Here is a 19063-nt window from a genome sequence, read left to right on the forward strand (position 1 = left end):
GTCCACAACCCTGAGATCAAGAGTCACATGCTTTACTGATTGAGCCAGCCAGGCACCCCTCCAAAGACTATTTTTAATCTTTGAGGAACAAACAATTTATAATAGCAATAACTAGTTCATCTGGAACAAAAATAATTCTAACTTCTCAATTTGTCTCCAAACTCATTAACTGAATTTGGCAATTTTCAGTGTGTGAATATAAATAGAAATTCATTAAGGTTTATATAAAACTTGGAAAATGGCAAGCTCTTACATGGCTGTTCCTTTGGTCTTCATCACAGCTAAATAACAGTGGGGAGGGAAGGATATGTTGTTTTGTTTTGTTTTGTCTTCCAGAAAAATGTAGAGGAGAAAAGTTGTCACCAATCTTTTCTAATGTTCAAAATACTTTTAGGATATGCTTAATATCTAAAGTATTAAAATGTTGCCCCTCAGAGTTTATGACACATCAAGTATTTCCTAAGACAGACTTTGAATACAGCATATAAAATAAGAAAAGTGCATTATTGTCAGTTTCCACTAACCCAAAGGGTCACAAAGATTAGAGGTAGTCCAGTTCAAATCCTATATAATGCAAAATCTCTCGACATTCCCGACTGTCTGCATACCCTTAATGTGGAGGAACTCTCTACTGACAGGATAGTCTCTCAAATTTTGAACAAATACTTTTTACAAAGATTTTCCTCATAATAAGTCAAAATAAGTGTTTATAAGTTTGCAACCATTTGTTCCAATTTGTCATTCCAGAGCTGCTTACAGTAATTGTAATCACCTTTTCACTTAAACAGACTTCAAATACGTGGACATAGTCATCATGTTTCCTTTTTCTTCTTTTTCTTCCAAGCTAAAGATTCCTAGTACCATCAACTACCTTTACTTTATGTCCATTAAACTATAGTCTTCTGGCTCAGGACTCAGCATTGTGTGCTCCATCTGTGACCCAAACTCCCTTCTGCATCAACCTAAATATTAGGTGTTCTGAAATGTTACATACCCAGCATTCAATTTTTCTTTCCTCCACAGTCTCTATTTAAACAGTCGTATCCAAATTCTTAGCCATGTGTCACCTCTATGAAAACTATGCTCAAAATATCACTTGAAATCAGGTACTAATGCATGTTTCATAGTTATAGAATCTCTCATATGATGCATCAGCCATCATAGGATTTGTAAATTTTAGGCTGATTATTCTCCTTCTACGAGGTTGTGTGTGTGCGTGTGTGCGCACATGTGCACACATGCACACACACATCCCTATGTGTATGTATTAAGGGAAACTCAATGGTTTTGGAGTTTAGAAAACGTTTCCATACAGCAGTTTTGCATTTGCTTCTGTCTGGGTCCAAAATAGTCACTATATCCTGGGACAATTTTTTGACATAAATCCATACCTCACAGTTAAACGTACAATTTTTCAGGTATTCATTTTCCTCACTCAAAGCTCCTGGAAAGAGAGAGTCTTCCTCAAAAGCTCTCTTGGTCATTAGGGACTGTTTTCCTTCTCCCACCTTTTACAGGTGACAGTCTATCTAGTGTCAGGGGCTTATTCTGAGATTTCAGCTCCAGATCTGGCCCTTCCCATCTTCCTCTTACTGGTTTAGGTCTAAAATCTTGCATTTGTCCCATCATGAGCAGTAAATATCATTCTCTAAGTCTGAGGGCCTAAATCTAATCTGATATTTCCCTCAGGCCATTTAGCATCAATGCTGAAGACACTGCTTTGGCTTTAAGTTCCCTCATTAAATTTCTGTCACCCAGAAATTTATCCTATCTTTGTTTTGGGCTAAGTCACATACTTACACATTTTTCTTATAGTTCAACTAGCGCTTATATGAGCATGTGTTCTGTGTGTGTGTGTGTGTGTGTGTGTGTGTGTGTGTGTGTTTTCTCAGTTCAACAGCTGGCAGAGCTAGAATCGCATTGCATTTCCCAATAGCTGAAGGATGTGTGTGCTTGGTTGTCGCTGTGGAAGGTCAAGCTCTTCGTATCAAAAACCACATGCATCATAATCTCATCAAAAATCTTCCCAATATTTGTTGCCATAATTAATGGGACCCTATCTTCTTAGTTTCCCAAGCATAAAACTTTAGTCATTTAAATCCAAACTTTCTGTTGGTCCACACATCCAATTAATCATCAAGTTAATTCTACTATTGGAACATTTCATTTAACATATTCTAGCAATCTCAGCAATTCAGGAATTTAATGAATATAATATTTATCTTTCAGAATTTGAGGAATATTAAATAAGATAAATAGATCAAATATGAAGCACTTCAAGACTAGAGTTAAGAGAGTGTAAATTAGCTACTGACTGACCCAAGTCAACTCTGCATTTGCATTTTAATTAGTAGTATTTTAAAGATTTCCACAAATTCATATCACACATCTACTTTGAATGTATGAATGAAAACTAAACATAGCACCTAATACATGCCCTTCTCATAGTTTTTATTATCTTTTTGGTTTTTATTTTATTGGTTATGTGGAGATGTACAGTATCTGATTTCTCATATAAACTGAAAAATCCGTGTGACTGAATAAAAATCGAAAATGAATTAATTAGCCAAAATGTAACCTTTATTCTCTGTCAGGCACTTTTTCATGTTTTATCTTATTTAACCATTATAGCAACCCTGTAATTAATTATTATTGTTTCAATTTTACAGAAGAGAAAATTTACATGCACAAAAGTTAAATAATTGATAATAGTCACAGGTACAAATGGAGCAGAACCAGGATTTTAACACAGATAACCTTACTGTAAAGCTGAAAACAAAGTCTACTACACTGTTTGGAATGAGTATATTAGTATACCAATAGTTGGGTTGCTCTTCTTTGGGAAACTCTAATTTGTCAAGCCCAGTCTCAAATGTGGTACTCAGAACTAAACTCCCGTTCAGATTATACACATGAAAAATGTGGTGGGGATTAACTTTATAGTTATGAAGAGTATATGGCTTTCAATTTAATTTAATAATGAAGAGATCTCTGTCAGGCATGTGACAGTGTTGACTCAAACTGAGTTCACACACAAATAAAACGACTGACTTTTTTCATATGGACAATTCATAAATTTTTCTTCTCCGTGTTATGACTGAGTAGTTGTGTTTTCTTCACCTGGAAAAGACTTAAGATGTATTCCAATTAAATTGCATCTTCTTATTTTTCATCCATAGCAAAATGTAGATGATATTATTGAAGAAGTGAAAAATATATGCAGTGTTCTGGGGTGTGTGGAGACCAAACAAATTACAGATGCTGTAAATGAACTAAATCTAATTCTTCAGAGAAAAACAGAGGTAAATACACTCATTTATTGGACAGTAATTCTTTAAAACCTGAGTTCAATAATTAATTAAGGAGAGTGAAAGAAAAAAAGAAGAATGAAAGAATTTTGAGTAAGTACTGTGTGTCTGTGTGTATGTGTGTGCACATATGCATTTCAATGATTTGGGGCTAATGGAAACTTGATTCTATTATACCAAAAGGATTTAATTAAATTAAAAGAAATTTCTTACACATTTGAAGTTTGTAACTGTGATATATCTTCCAAGTGAGATTGAAGTTAATCCTACCATCATACCAAGAGGAATATGCTTATATAATAACATTTATAGGCAAGTGTTTATATAGACTATTAATGGCTCTCATGTGCACCAGGATATGCAGGGGTAAGTATCCATGCTTACATGGACAAGCACACATACAGGAAAGAAAAGACCGATTTTTGTGCTGTCTTTTGCTGAATTTGCAATGCCCATTGCTTATATGATCCCACCTCATCAAATAGCACCATTTTTTTCTACTGTTTAAAAAGTAAGTATCATGTGACTTTTTTAAAATCTCAGAAATCTGACATAGAATTACATGTGTGATTATTGCCCAAGAAAAAGGTTAGGAAATCTGGTCACAATAAATCCATTCAATCTTGTTATTAGTTTAGCAAATGATGAAGCGGAAAGATATGATGATGATAAACTACTACTTGATAGTGCATAGCAATAATAAAATAGTTTCATTTATTTATTATTTCATTTTTATTTCAATTCATCCTCATATCAATGCCATAAAGTTGTTATTTTAATGTTAACTTTATTATTAAAATCTGATGCTTAGAAGGCTTGTGTACAGACGATTAATAAGTGGCAAAACAGAGATTTGAACTCAGGCCTCTTCCTCAATATATGTGAAACTTCACAGCAGAAAGTGATTACATGCATACCTTACCTGCATGGAAAGGAACAGCACAGACTACCTTGAATATGCCAACGTTCTTCTGTAAAATTGGAACAATAATAGTTAATTATAGGGTTGCTATAATGATTAAATAAGATAAAATAAGAAAAGGTGCCTGACAGCCTCTTCCTCAATATTTACATGAAACTTCATTACAGAGAGTGATACATGGAAAGGAACAGCACAAGCTACCTTTAATATGCCAGCCTTGAAATTTCAAAAAGATTGATTTAGAAAGTGGACAATTGTATTAGTATATATAAATTGTCATCATTGTTTCAAATAGATGACTATGGAAAAAAGTCAGTAATTTCTTGGGGTGCCTGGGTGGCTCAGTGGGTTAAGCCACTGTCTTCGGCTCAGGTCATGATCTCAGGGTCCTGGGATCGAGTCCCGCATCAGGTTCTCTGCTCAGCAGGGAGCTTGCTTCCCTCTCTCTCTCTCTGCCTGCCTCTCTGCCTACTTGTGATCTCTCTCTGTCAAATAAATAAAATCTTTAAAAAAAAAATCAGTAATTTCTTAATGTTGGATTTTGTATGTCTTATTTTAATTAGCACTTGTTTTTGTAATTAGAGAGCAATAATGAATATAGAAATTTAAATACCTTATTTGCATTACATAGTGACAGGGATGATTCAGGAGTAGTGGAATCATCCTACCAAAAGATTTTCCAGATAAACATCCATTAAAAGCTAAAATCCCAAAGCAAAGAAGAAATCAAAACTTAAACAATATAATCAATTAATATAAAAAGTTTATGTCATGAAATTAATAACTGTTTATTACATTTTTCTTAATGGGAAAATATCTACTCATATCTTCTAATTATTGAAGAAAATGAAATAACTGCATAGTCTCTAAAGCTGTTTTTATATGTACATATTAATATCCATGTTCTTCTCAAGTAATAACAAGGTAAAAAATTTGAAGTGATCACATTTATTCTGGTCATATTTTTTATTCTGTGTCAGAGTGGGAAAATTATACATAGTCTTGAAAACCCTATCATCAGTATGTTGTGAATATAAGCATTTTGATGAACTCAAAAACTTAAGAATTTTTTTTTTTAAAAACTTAAGAATTTTATGATACTAAGAAGAGCTTTCCAATAGCTAAAGTTAAGTCAGGATAACAAGGTAGTGAGAGTTAACCTTCAACAAGCAACTCGTTTCTCTTAGATGATCACATTTGGGAGACATTATAAGTGTCTAGAGCTGATGATAAAACACAAAGAGTTGAGGGTCATGCAAATATGATTTGAACTCAGTAAGTTTTTAGCTGAACATCCTTAGGAAAATTAACTCATATCTTTGAGTTTCAGCTTTTCTCACTGCATGCATGCATGCATAAAAAAATAAATAGATAGATCGATACATAGATAGATAACAGAATTTGCAGGGTTTCTATGAGCATTACAAATAATGTTAATAAAGGTCCAGATGATAGTGCTTCTTGCATGAGTCATATTAATTACTGGAGGTAGTGGGGATGCTGCTGGTGGTAGTTTTTGAGACTCCTCCCCATGTAGCCAACATGAAGGTTTTAATTTGCACAAGCACCACTTAGGTCCTCATTTTCTCACAATCACTGATTACAGCAAGCTTCATGACAGATATGAGCCTTTGCCAGAAGAGGAGACCACATGCATGAATGTGAACACATGACTTTCTGTCTCTTAAGATCACATGGTTGTGCTTCAATTCTATGTCCAGCTCTCAGTGAATCAGTATGCTGAATCAGTACGAACAACAGATCAAAGAATGAGTCAAATCAAATTTTAGGATAAAGCACTTTAATGCTATTAAAATATTGCTAGATACAAAAAGTTTTATCTTTAAAACATTCATTTTTCTGAAACTCCCTAAAAGAACAAAAATAACAATTTTCTCAGAAATATCAAGCCTTCAGTATAGCTGAAGTCAAAAGAATCCTTTAGAGAAATTGAGTATTTCCTAGGAAAGCTATAAACAATTATAATTCTCAAAAAAAAGCTCATATTCACATTTCACATCTCTTATATACATATGAGCACTAAATTATTGTGATTGACACATAAAAATAGAGTTGACAATCACAAGTTTTATTTCATATATGTCAATGGCAAAAAATAGTTTAATACCCCTTAATAAGCAGATTCTTATTTTGAGCACACTTTAAAAGTTCACTTATTCTGTATCACCTTCATTCAAACGTTTTGTTCTTCTCTTTCTTTAACCTAACCATGAACCCATCTCTATAAGAATGTTGATACAAATAGTAAGTACATTTTTCAGAATTTGCATAGTAACCAACTGCAGTTAACAATGCCAAAGTATCTCAGTGTGTCTACCCACCGCAAACTAAGATTAAAGAAATACTGAGAAAAGTGAATCTTCTGCCAACAAACTCAAATTTGAGAAACTTTCCTTTTCCTTGGCTGAATTTTTTGGTCAACTTGTAAGAGACTATTTCCTGCCATACAGAGAAGTAATTAGGTATTTATTAAATGGAAGTTTTGGCAAGATGATGAATTATATCACAAGTGCAGTTATACTCTTGTTCATGCTCTCAGCATTGGAAACAATTTTCCATCCTTCAAAATTATATTCCAGAATCTCACATAATATATTTCCATTACATGTTCGCACAATAAATGAAATACAAAGTGAAAAATATGGTCTTACACATTGTGCTGTAGGTGGATGTCATGGTGATTTTAAAATACAAGTTTATATTTCTGAATAAATTGAATCCTAGTTAAGTCAGGCTAACATCTTTAATAGTCTCAGCCACATGGATGGGGTGAAGATCTTATGTATTGTTATTAAGCCTAGTGGTTGAAACCATGCTCCAGTGAAATATTATACCTAAAAGTAATGCTTCTGGAAAGGTTCACGTGAAGAATGCTTTTAAGTTGAAAAGCCATATATACATATTAAATTACATTTTAAACAGGATAGAAGTGTTTTCTCTCTAAAGGAATATTGTAGCAAGTTCTTTGTTACAAGAAAACAATTATTCCCTTGAGAAATTGGGCTTTCATATATTAAAAACAAACTTGTGAACCAAAATTTTAAAAAATTTAGCATTAATTAAAGTGGATCATATTAGAAAATGTGTTTGCTTTTGGACTGAAACCTTATTTTTAGTGAATCTGTGAATCACCTTATATAGTTTTCATGATAATGAATTTACTATCAGCAAATCCTAAACCACTGAAATAATTCTAGGCCTCCAACAAATATAAATGCAAGTAAACAAACAAGCAAATAAATAAATAAAACCATACTAATGGATGTAAACTAAAATGACAACAAAAAATAAAATTTCAGATAGTATTTTTTAAAAATTTATGATATGGTCACAAGTGTCTTACTATCAGTTTTTTAAAATCCCCTAAAAATAAATAAAGAAATGAAACTATATCATGAGTCTGTGTAATTTTGCTCCCTTTCATCCAGCCCTCTTTTCACTGCAGCCCAAAGCTTGCAACTGAATAACTGCTAATGAGAAGAACTAGACACATTAAGCAGATAATTAAAATGTACTTTTTTCAAAAAAATCATTCACTGCTGTGGAAGGGGAACTGAGCTTAGTCAATATATATGGAACGGTTCTAACAATACTAAATGGGCATAACTTATTTTAAATTTTTTCAGTCAAAAAAATCCATATTGTTTATTAAAACATTCAGAAGGCTTTTCTTTCATCGTACAATTTAGCTTCCTTCTATTTATTATCAGTTTGATTGTTTTGTGGATTTGTTTTCTTAAATAACAATTGTATCTTCACATTTATTTTTCTTTTCAGAATTTTCATGAAAATTCAGAGACTTCAGCAAAAGGTAAAATATACATGTAACCACATTTAAAAAAAAAAGTTATAGAACCCAAGATAATTCTTTTTCAATTTTTCATCCAAATATCAAGGTAACACACAGAAATATTTTTTGAAGTGAAAATGCTTTGCTAAAATTCTTTTTACTGATGGAAGTGATTATTCTGCAAGTGAATAAAAATCCAGTCTCTAAACTTGTAGCCTGACATTTTTAAGAAATGGGAAAAGTCAAGAGATCTATAAAAATGAAAGGAATACTGAAAATATTCTTAAAACCATTCTGAGAAACTATGAAATTTTATTTAGCTAATCATATTTTAATGTAAGAGAGTCAGAAAAGTAACAGATGATGTCTTTCTTCAAAGTCACTAATTTCAGATTTAAAGTCAAACTCTATTTGAAAGACCAATCTAGCATAATATGTAGGAGGATTAGGTTCTGGAATAATTAGTGTTCACAGAGGCTCTGAGCCTATAAAACTGCAAGCCACAGGAGGACTTTGCCTCTACAGAAAATAGTGGGCGAGTGATAGTGTGGTGTAGAGCAAGGGACCCAGCTTTTGGAATCTGGTTAATTTCAACTCTGCCATTTTTTGACTGTTATCTTAGAGAATTAATTCTTTGATCCTAAGCTTCCCTGATATGCACAGAAGACATGCTAGTATTTAATGTGCAGGGTGTGGTCAGAGTTGTTCCTGTCTGCAAAAGCAAATGGTATTTGGCATATTAATACTCTGAGTAGCTTCAAGGAAACTCACTCACAGATGTTCAACTCACACTCCAGGTGTAGAGTTCATAGAGAAGTGCAAATGATAACCTCAACCTGCCCTCCAAGCCTTAGTCATTTTTAGGAGAAAGTTATGGGCAGACGTGGTATCTTCTCAACTCTAATTTCCACCACTCAAAAGAAGACACAATTACATGTGAAGAACTCCCCCACTTCATATCACAGAATTAAATGGGATGGCAGAGGGCATGGAAAACAAACAAACAAACAAACTAATAGTTTAAAAATCCCTACATTCATTAAACTCCAGAACATCATAAAGGGAAGGAAAAGATAGACGCCTCGTAACAATATCACTAACAGAGCCCAAGTGATAATCAGTCAAGCTGGAGGTATGCTTACATGGAATTGTACCTCTCTTCATTTCTCTTAGGAATGCTGGAATAAAAATCCCTTCAGCCCATACTCTTCAGGGGTTGAGGTATAAGATCCCACAAAACTATGTAGTAATGTTCCCAAAGGTTTATATTCATGCTAAATCATAACAGATTCTAATTAATATATTTTAATTAAATATATATAGTCACTGTTTCTCAATTTTATGATACTGTAACTCTTTCCCCAGAGTAAAATCAGGTGTGACAAACATTATAACTCCATATTTCACCACCAAGACCAGTATATTGAGTTCCTAGCACATTTCACATAGTTCTGGTAGTAAAGCATAATGCAAAAGCACACATCACTATACTACCTCAAAAAAGCAAATTATAACCAAGAACTGTATTTCTGCACAAGAAGTCAAGAACAAGAGTTTGAATAATTATCCAAATAATTAAGTTTCCCCAAAGTATATGCTGGGGCTTGAGTTAATAAGATCTCTGACCCAACCTTGTGATTTATTTTAGATATTTATTCATTTGCACAAGATTGGAAATTATTAACTAGAAGTTTGCACTTCTTGCTTCAGAGTACCAAACAGTACAATGTGGGAACTGGGAAATACGTTTCTATAAATTTATAATTCCCTGCCTCTGTTGTTCAGGAGAATCCCTGTTGGTAGGCCTCTAGAGTTGGATGAGTCCTCTTCTTAAAAACTATTTTTACGCTACTTTATTCTTGTTTTATTCATTGCTACTGCTGATTTCTCAGAGAATTTTAATTAGAGCTCTTTCATGCTGCGTGTCCTCTCTGACTGTTTTCACAAAGGACACCACTTTAAGTAAAATTTGGCCATCTTATAAATTTTGTACAAATTTATGACTAAGTGAATAATAGCATGTGTTGAATAACAACAAAAAAATGTTGAATTGTGGACAGACCTACTGAGGGGCAGGATGTGGAAAGAAGCCTCATGCTGAAAAGTCCTGTTTTTTGAGTAGCCAAACTGCTATTGGAACAGGGCAGACTAACAGAGGAAAAAGGTGGCTCTTTGTATTATTTTCTTTGGAAAACAACTAGAAACTACAAGCAATTTATGCTTCAGAAACAACTTGATGGGGCACCTGGGTCGCTCAGTCTTAAGTGCCTGCCTAGCTGAGGTAATGATCCTGGGATCCTGGGATCAGGCCCCTCATCAGGCTCCCTGCTCAGCGGGAAGCCTGCTTCTCCCTCTCTCACTCCCCCTGCTTGTGTTCCCTCTCTCACTGTGTCTCTCTCTGTTAAACACATAAATAAAATCTAAAAACAAAAAACAAACAAACAAAAAAGAAACAACTTGATGAGGAAGTGCATGTGTTTGAAAAAACAGTCCTACCGCCTGATTTGGCTTGGCACGCATCAAATCACACCAAATCACAGACGTTTTTAAGAAGGAAATTTCTTAAAGATCTGCTTACTGATTCTCTCAATGACTCCTCCCTCAGCCGCCTGCAAGTTCGGTCACAGTGTTCCTCTTTGAGTAGTTGCAGGCGCCCCAAACAGACCCAGAAGTGCACCGGGCCGCCGCCACTGTGGGCGTGGCCGTGGGCCGCAGGGGTGTCTGGGATCCCATCTGGGACACAGAACAAGGTCCCGATCAACATGTGGGCGGGGCCGTGTGCCGCAGAGGTGTCTGGGACTACATCTGGGATAGATGAGGACAATGTCCGGCTCAACATGTGGAAGCGGAACCTGGAGTCTGGAGAACTGGGCTCCCAGGCTCGACCACTACAAAGGCAAGACCGTGCAGCCCATCTTCCTTATCAGGTACTCCTAGTACCACATGGATGCCTCCTCGCAAGAGGGTTTCACTACCGACTCCCCTAAGTGGCAGAAGGGCTGAGCTAACGGGTGTCGGACTTGCAAGCTTGGCGTTGAAGCCTAATAAAATCGAGCGTTCCTCCAAGACCGAGGCAATAGAAACCACGACATCATCTGCAAACACGTGTCAGGGGCCTGCAAAGTTAGCACAGACTTGCAGAGGGAAGGCGCCCCCATCTAGCCTAAGGAGTCCAAGTCTCAGTGGAAGCCAGAGACTGAGGGTATTAGGAAGACAGAGCCCGAAGGGAGGTGTCTTCCCAAACCATCCACCCGGCCGACGCCAGGCGGATGAACAGTTCTTCTGCCATACAGTGTTTCGCAACCTGGTGTGTCTGGCGCCACGCTTCCTATACAGGGCTGGCTCCGCCTCATCCGGGACAGCCGCCACATTATCCGCTCAGTGGTCCCACCCACTGGCCACGTAATGCTCAGGAGCTTCGGGGACACGGGGTTCAGGCCTCCTGACAAGATCTCCTGCTCTGGAGGGGGGCCTCGAGGCTCCGCTCTTCTCTGCCCTGTGCCCAGCTCAGTGGGTGCCACTATGGGTCCTCTCCACAGGCTAAGCTGTGGTTCTATGGCATTTCTCTAGGACGAAGTGGCAAAAAAGCAGAAATATCTAAAATGTGGCATTTCAGCATGTTCTTCTGGCCCAGGATGGGAAAGGATGGCTTTCGGATCAGATCAGCCTGATTTCCTTCTCAGGGTTTTCTGCTTTACACGTGTCTATCAGAATGAACCCGTATTTAAGGCCTATTTCCAGGACTGGACGAAGCCTGACAGAGGCTGTGTGAGGACGACAGACGGATGCACACCGAGAGGTCTTTGACCGTGACCACAGCTAGCTGTGCCAACCCTCCGGAGACTCCTTCATCCAAGGCCATCAGGAATGAGGGACTACGAGGAGGGCACCAGAGCTTCCATTCACAGCTTATTTCACTTCGTACCGTCTTTTCATTTCCTAAACCCTTTAATCGCTTAAATATTTGTCAAAGATATTCCTGATCTGGCTTAAAAAATAATAATGTTTGAGCTTTTATATTTGAGTTTACTCATTTAACTTTTGAAACACTACTACGGTGGAATATTAAAAACAATCACGGGCCGCCTGGGTGGCTCAATGTGTTAAGCCTCTGCCTTCAGCTCAGGTCATGATCCCAGGGTCCTGGAATCGAGCCCCGCATCGGGCTCTCTACTCAGCAGGGAGCCTGCTTCCCCCTCCCCCTCTGCCTGCCTTTCTGCCTACTTGTGATTTCTCTGTCAAATAAATAATTTAAAAAAATCTTAAAAAAAAACAATCACAAGTCATGAGCATATTAATGTATGTGCATATTAATGCATACAAAATGTCAGTAATGAGAGTTACTCACTGGCCCCATTAAGAGGTCCGACACAGAGGCCCACCCATGGGATAAGGTTCGTCATCCTCATAAGCTTCTCCATTGTAATGCGTCATCTTTCCTGATTTTGATTTCTAAGTTCATAACCTGTATTACCTGGTCCATTGCATCAGTCTTTTCTTCCGTACTCTCAGTTTTTCCAGGAAAGAGAGTTTATTGGGAAAACAAAAGCCAGGAAAATTTACCTTAAATTCAGTGGTTAGTCTTTTCATGTGGTTTAGAATAAATTAGTATGCCTTTATCTAGTACATACTTGGAACTATTAGCCCCTTGTCCTTAGTCATTTTTTTTTCATTTTTCTTCCTTTGTGACAAGTCACTTTTATGAATAATCAATAAACCTCTCTTAAATAACTAATAGTAAAAGTTAAGTAAAGCTTTGATTTTGAAGAGATTTAGTAAGCATCTTAAATCTTTCATTTCAGGCTTATTTCAGATCCCAGCCAGGAAGTATTACTGTTCTCTTTTCACAGCAGGGCAATGTATATGATTAGTGTTCAGTTAATGGTTAACATCATAGCACAGTCAAATGTATTATGATTAATTTTTGGATGGGATTTGTTTGAAGTACTTACAAGTTATGTAGAAAACCTGTTCGTTGTCTGAAAATTAGTTCTAAAGAAATCATGAACTAGAACAAAAAATATTGCAAATTACAGAATGCCAAATTAATAATCCAAAACTCTGATTTATGATTAAAGTCCATGCTTCCAAGATTTCTGGAACCGAAGATATGAAAACTTATTGATTATCCACACTATTATCAGCTAATTCAGGCTGCATACAGAGGCACAGATGGCTAACTGGCTTCAGTTGGTGGATGGTCATTTTAATTAAATTTTATTTAAAATTTATCATAAGAAATTTCAAAGCTATAATTGGTGGCTTATAGTAAGTATGGTCCTTCAAAGATGACCTGATTTCTTTCTTTCTTTTCCTCCCCGTTAGGCTTGATAGAGAAAGTGACAAGTGAACTATCCAGGTCAATCTACCAGCTTATCAATACCTATTGCTACAGCTTTTATGCAGATTTCCAGCCTCTAAATATACCTGATGAGATTTCCTATGTAAATCCTGGGCTCCATTCCCACCTTAGCTTCACAGTGTATGCAGTTCACAACATTCCAGAGATTTGGGTGCACAGGTAAGTGGTGGTGCGTTTTTCATGAAAAGGTGACTTTTTTACTTGGTTTCTAATTAGAGTTTAATTTGTTCTTATTTGCAGGAGCAAATATTCCATAAAAATTTTGAAATTTAACCAGTACAGATTTATCTTAAAACCATTTTTAAGAACTTCATTCCCAAATGAACATTCCATTTCCCTCAGTCTTCTACCATTCTCCATATTAAAAATTGCTGCATATTGCCAGTATATCATTAGGGAAACAGAGACTGCTCATTCTATTTAGTGATTGTCCTAATTTTTTTTAATATTGGAGTTTAAATGACTAATGCTAATTAATAGAACTGAGAGAGAGAGAGATAACACACACACAGGGAGTAGTCACTCTGATATCTACAAAGTTATGAGTGGTAGATATTTTGTGAAATTAGTACCTTGATAAAGGGAGAATTAGCCAAGAGTTATTTGAGTTACAATGGAAATTAACCACAAGTATGCATGGAGGAGCATTGCTAGATTTTAGGTTGGCTCTATTATATAGTATTTTTTAAATAACATCATTAGACTAATATTATAACCACTGTTTTAAATTCCTTATAAATCTATAAGAAAATGTGGATTAAATAAATTAAAGTTAATAAAGGAATAGTAATTTATAGATGGATTTACTGTACCCACTATGTTTTGCACCTCAAAGAAAAGCTAAAACCATTTCAGTAAAAAAGAGAAAAAATTGCTGTATGTATTTTTGCAAGTAACTGACCTGTACACATAGTTATAAAGTTAATTGGAAAGAAAAATTTACCTTTGTATGTCAAAAATAGTATCTACCTATGTACACATACGCATATTTCTTTAAATCCATGGGATGAGGGGTCCCTGGGTAGTTCAGTTGGTCAAGTGTCTGCCTTCTGCTCAGGTCATGATCTCAGGGTCCTGGGATTCAGCCCTGTGTCTGGCTGTCACTCAGTAAGGGGTCTGCTTGCCCCTCTCTGCTCCCACCCCCCTGTTTGTGCACGTGTGAGCTCTCTCTCTCTGTCAAATAAATAAATAAAATCTTTAAAAATCAGTCAGTCACTTAGTCCATGAGATGAGTATGTAAAAAACACTATCTATCTACCTATACATACACATATTTCTTAAACCCATAGGATGATCTTTTATGCCTTTTCTTATTTTATGAAAATTTAAAGACCTGATGTATAGTATCAAAAACTGCTATTCTGGGCGCCTGGATGGCTCAGTGGGTTAAAGCCTCTGCCTTCGGTTCAGGTCGTGATCCCAGGGTCCTCGGATCAAGCCCCGCATCGGGCTCTCTGCTCGGCAGGGAGCCTGCTTCCCCCCCTCTCTCTCTGCCTGCCTCTCTGCCTACTTGCAATCTCTCTCTCTGTCAAATAAATAAATAAAATCTTTAAAAAAAAAAAAACCCTGCTATTCTGATGATTTCTTACAATATTTAATCATTAGTAAATACTTACTAATTTTAATTAACATGGAAAAGCTATGTAGCCAGATAAATATGAATAAAACTATATGTGCAAGCCTGCATGTATATATGGTGTGGCAGTGTTGTTTATTTTTTTTCCATCCTCCGCTTCACTTATTTCTGCTATAATATTTATGATTTTCTTCCTTCTTTTAACTTTGGACTTAGTTTGTTTCTTTTTTTCTAGTTCCTTCAATATATAGTTAGGTTGTTTATTTTTTATACTTCTTATAATAGAGGAATTGACAACTATCAACTTCTTTCTTAGTACTGCTTTTGCTGCATCTCAAGTTTGGTATGGTGTGTGTTCATTTTCATTTGTATCAATATTTTCTAATTACCCATTTAATTCCTTGTTTGACCCAGTGATTGTTCAAAAGTGTTCATTTCTATAAATTTGTTAATTTTCCTGTTTTCTTTCTACTATTGATTTCTAGTTTTATCCCATTGAGGTCAGAAAATACATATGGTTTGATTTCAGTCTTTTCAGATTTGTTAAGACTTGTTTTGTGACCTAACACATGATCTATGCTAGAGAATAGTTCCATGTGTTCTAGAGAAGAATGTATATTCTCCTGCTATTGGATGGGATGTTCTGTATTTATCTGTTAGGTTCAGTCTTGTTGGTGTATTCATTATTAAAAGTGGGCTGTTGAAATCTACTACTATTGTGTTGCTATTTCTTCCTTCAGTTCTGTCAATGCTTGCTTAATATTTTTGCTCCAATTTGGGGTGCCATATGTATTTACAATTGTATCCTCTTGACAAATTCACCCTTTTTATCATTATACAATATCCATCTTTATCTCTTGTGATTTTTTTTGACTTAAGGTCTATCATGTCTTAATATGTATGTAAGGCAAGCCCTACTGTCTTTTGATTGCCATTTGCATGGAACATCTTCTTCTGTCTTTTCACTTTCAGCCTATATGTGTCCTTAAATCTAAAGTGAGTCTCCTATAGGCAGCATATAATTGGTCTTATTTTTTTAATCCATTCAGCTATGCTATGTCTTTTGATTCTGGAGTTTAATCCATTTGCATTTAAGGTAACTAATGATAGGAAAGGACTTAACTATTGCCATTTCTTCCACTGTTTTCTATTCTTTTCCTCTCTTGCTGTCTTCTTTTGCATTTTGTTGACTATTTGTAATGACATACTTTTTTTTAAATTTTATTTTTTTATTTTTTTTAAAGATTTTATTTATTTATTTGACAGAGAGAGATCACAAGTAGGCAGAGAGGCAGGCAGAGAGAGAAAGGAGGAAGCAGGCTTGCTATGGAGCAGAAAGCCCGACGTGGGGCTCAATCCCAGGACCCCGGGATCATGACCTGAGCCGAAGGCAGAGGCTTTAACCCACTGAGCCACCCAGGCACCCCTGTAATGACATACTTTGATTCCTTTATTTTCTTTTGTGTATCTTCTATAGGTAGGCATTTTCTTTGTGGTGACCATAGGCCTTATATGAAGCATCTTATATTTTTAAAACACTCTTTGTTCAGCAGATAACAACTTCAGACATTTAAAAAAACTCTATTCTTTTTCTTCCCCTTACCACACTTTATGTTATTAATATCACAAACTACCTAATTTTGTTTTACATATTTTTATAATTACGGCTTTTTAATATTTTGCCCTTTACTTTCTATACCACAGTTAAGAGTGGTTCATGCACCATTACTAAAGTATTTTACTGTATTCTGTATTTGTCTACATATTTACATTGACCAGTGTCTTTTGTGCTTTTTTTTTTTTAAAGATGTTATTTATTTATTTGACAGAGAGAGTGAGATCACAAGTAGGCAGAGAGGCAGGCAGAGAGGTGGGGGGAAGCAGGCTCCCCGCTGAGCAGAGAGCTCGATGCGGGGCTCGATCCCAAGACCCTGAGATCATGACCTGAGCCGAAGGGAGAGGCTTTAACCCACTGAGCCACCCAGGTGCCCCTGCCCTTTGTACTTTTGTATGCTTTTGTGCTTCTCTCTAGCTAGCATCTTTTTATTTCAACTTTGAAGACCACTGTTAGCCGTTCCTGTAAGTCAGGTCTCGTGATGATGAAATTCCTCAGGTTTTGTTTCTCTGGGAAGGTATTTCTTTGTCCTTTATTTTTGAAGGACACTTTTGCCAGAGCGAATATTCTTGACTAGCAGTTTTGTCTTTTAGAACTTTGAATATATCATCCCACTCTCTTCTGGCCTGTAAGGGTTCTTTCTGCTGAGCAATCTGCTGATGAACTTACGAGGTCTCTCTTTTATGTGGTGGATCACTTTCTTCTAGTTGCTTTCAAAATTCTTTGTCTTTGACTTTTGATAATTTGATTATAATATGTTTTAGTGTGCTCGTCTTTGGGCTTATCTTAGGTTGGTTTGTGGAGCTTGAATCTGGGTGTCCCATTTCCTTACACACAACTGAGAATTTCCCATCTATTATTTCTTTAGATAAGCTTTCCACCTCTTTCTTCTCCTCCTGGGATTCACATAATGTGTGTATTTGTCTGGTGGATGGTGTCCTGGAAGTCCCTAAGCTTTCTTTGCTCTTCTTAATTCTTCTTTCTTTTTGTTCCTTTGACTGGATAACTTCAAATGACCTGTCTTTGAGTTCACTGATTCTTTCTTCTGCTTGATCAGGTCTACTCTTGAACCTTTGTAAAGATTTTTTTTGAATTCAGTTATATGCTTCAGTTCCAAAATTTCTGTGTGATTCTTTTTAATATTTTTTGTCTCTTTGTTAATAATCTCATTTTGTTCATGCATCATTTTCCTGGCTTGTTGAGCATTTTTATGATGATTATTTTGAATCCTTCATCAGGTAATTCATATGCTTTGATTTATTTAACATTGGTTTCTGGAGATTTATGTTATTGCTTTTGTTGAGCCATATTTCCCTCTTTCTTTGTATCCCTAGTTTGTATCTTTGTACTGGAGTCTGTGCATCTGAAAAAATACAGACTTTATAGATTGGTTTCATACAGAGAAAGAATGTCACCAGTCAGCACAACTAGAAACTCTGGGGCTTTACAAACCTTTTCTCTTCTCTGGATTTGTGTGTATAAATTCCTGATTAGAGAGCTTTTGCTTGTTACTTCAGGAGCTCATAATTTCTTGTTCCCCCTTGTATCTGTCTATGGCTCTTCAAGTTTGTTGGTGCTACTGTAAGCTCACCAGCTGTTTTTGTTTTTTGATTATTTTAGGATTTTATCAATTTATTTGAGAGAGAGAGAGAGAGAGAGAGCATGAGCAAGGGAGGGGCAGAGGGAGAAGCATACTCCCCACTGAACAGGGGGCCTGATGGGGGATCATGACCTGAGCTGAAGGCAGACTTAACCGACTTAACACTGAGCTTCATTGACTGAGCCAGCTGGGAGCCCTACCCCAAGCTGTTTTTGGTTCTCAGCTGTTCCCTGGTATCCTGAGTATGCCAGGTCCCATCCATGCTATGAATTAGGTAAGACAGAAACCAGTCTTTCAGGCTACCACCGAAAAAGCTAGAACATTGGACACATACTCTGACTCTTTTTCTCCCCAAGTAAAAGCCAGAAATTGAACACTTTTTCCTGTTCATTATGCACTGAGATGGGAAATTTTCTTCCTGTTCATTTTGCACTGAGAATCCAGAAGTTGGGTTTTTTGTTGTTGTTGTTGTTTATTTGTATTGAGTTAAGGATTTTTTTTTTCCTGTTCATTTTGCACTGAGATAGCACAGTGGCAAGTGAATTTGTTCTAGTTCAAACTATTGATTTGTTCTCAGAGGTCCCCATTGGCAACCATTCCATTCAGCATTTATATTTAGGCAGGGCTAGCTCTGTCCTTTTAGTCCCTTGGATAACCTCTTAAAAAGTCTGAATACTAGACATATGTTCCAGTCTTCTCTTTCCCACCCCAGGGAAAAGCTGGGAATTGGGAGTTTTCTCCTGATCATACTGCACTCTGTCAGGGAAGGAGTTCTAGAAAAGGAGTGCCACAAATTCTCCTGCTGGTTTCTATGCGGCTTGTTTGCACTTACCTGGAGTTCAAGAGCTTCTTGTTTCTGAATTCCTCAC

General features: G+C 36.3%; 1 protein-coding gene across 1 annotated transcript in view; it reads left to right on the forward strand.

The window, feature by feature from the left end:
- The window catches only part of PIK3C2G (phosphatidylinositol-4-phosphate 3-kinase catalytic subunit type 2 gamma), a 343791-nt gene that overhangs the window by 82759 nt on the left and 241969 nt on the right, over positions 1 to 19063 (forward strand). Inside the window, exons 9-11 of the mRNA XM_080811598.1 lie at positions 3180 to 3302; positions 8029 to 8062; positions 13367 to 13562. Of these exons, the coding sequence (XP_080667724.1) occupies positions 3180 to 3302; positions 8029 to 8062; positions 13367 to 13562 (353 nt within the window). The remainder of the gene's footprint in view (positions 1 to 3179; positions 3303 to 8028; positions 8063 to 13366; positions 13563 to 19063) is intronic.

This window comes from Martes martes (genome assembly GCF_963455335.1).
Source record: "Martes martes genome assembly, chromosome: 8".
In the NCBI taxonomy this organism is placed as follows: Eukaryota; Metazoa; Chordata; class Mammalia; order Carnivora; family Mustelidae; genus Martes; species Martes martes.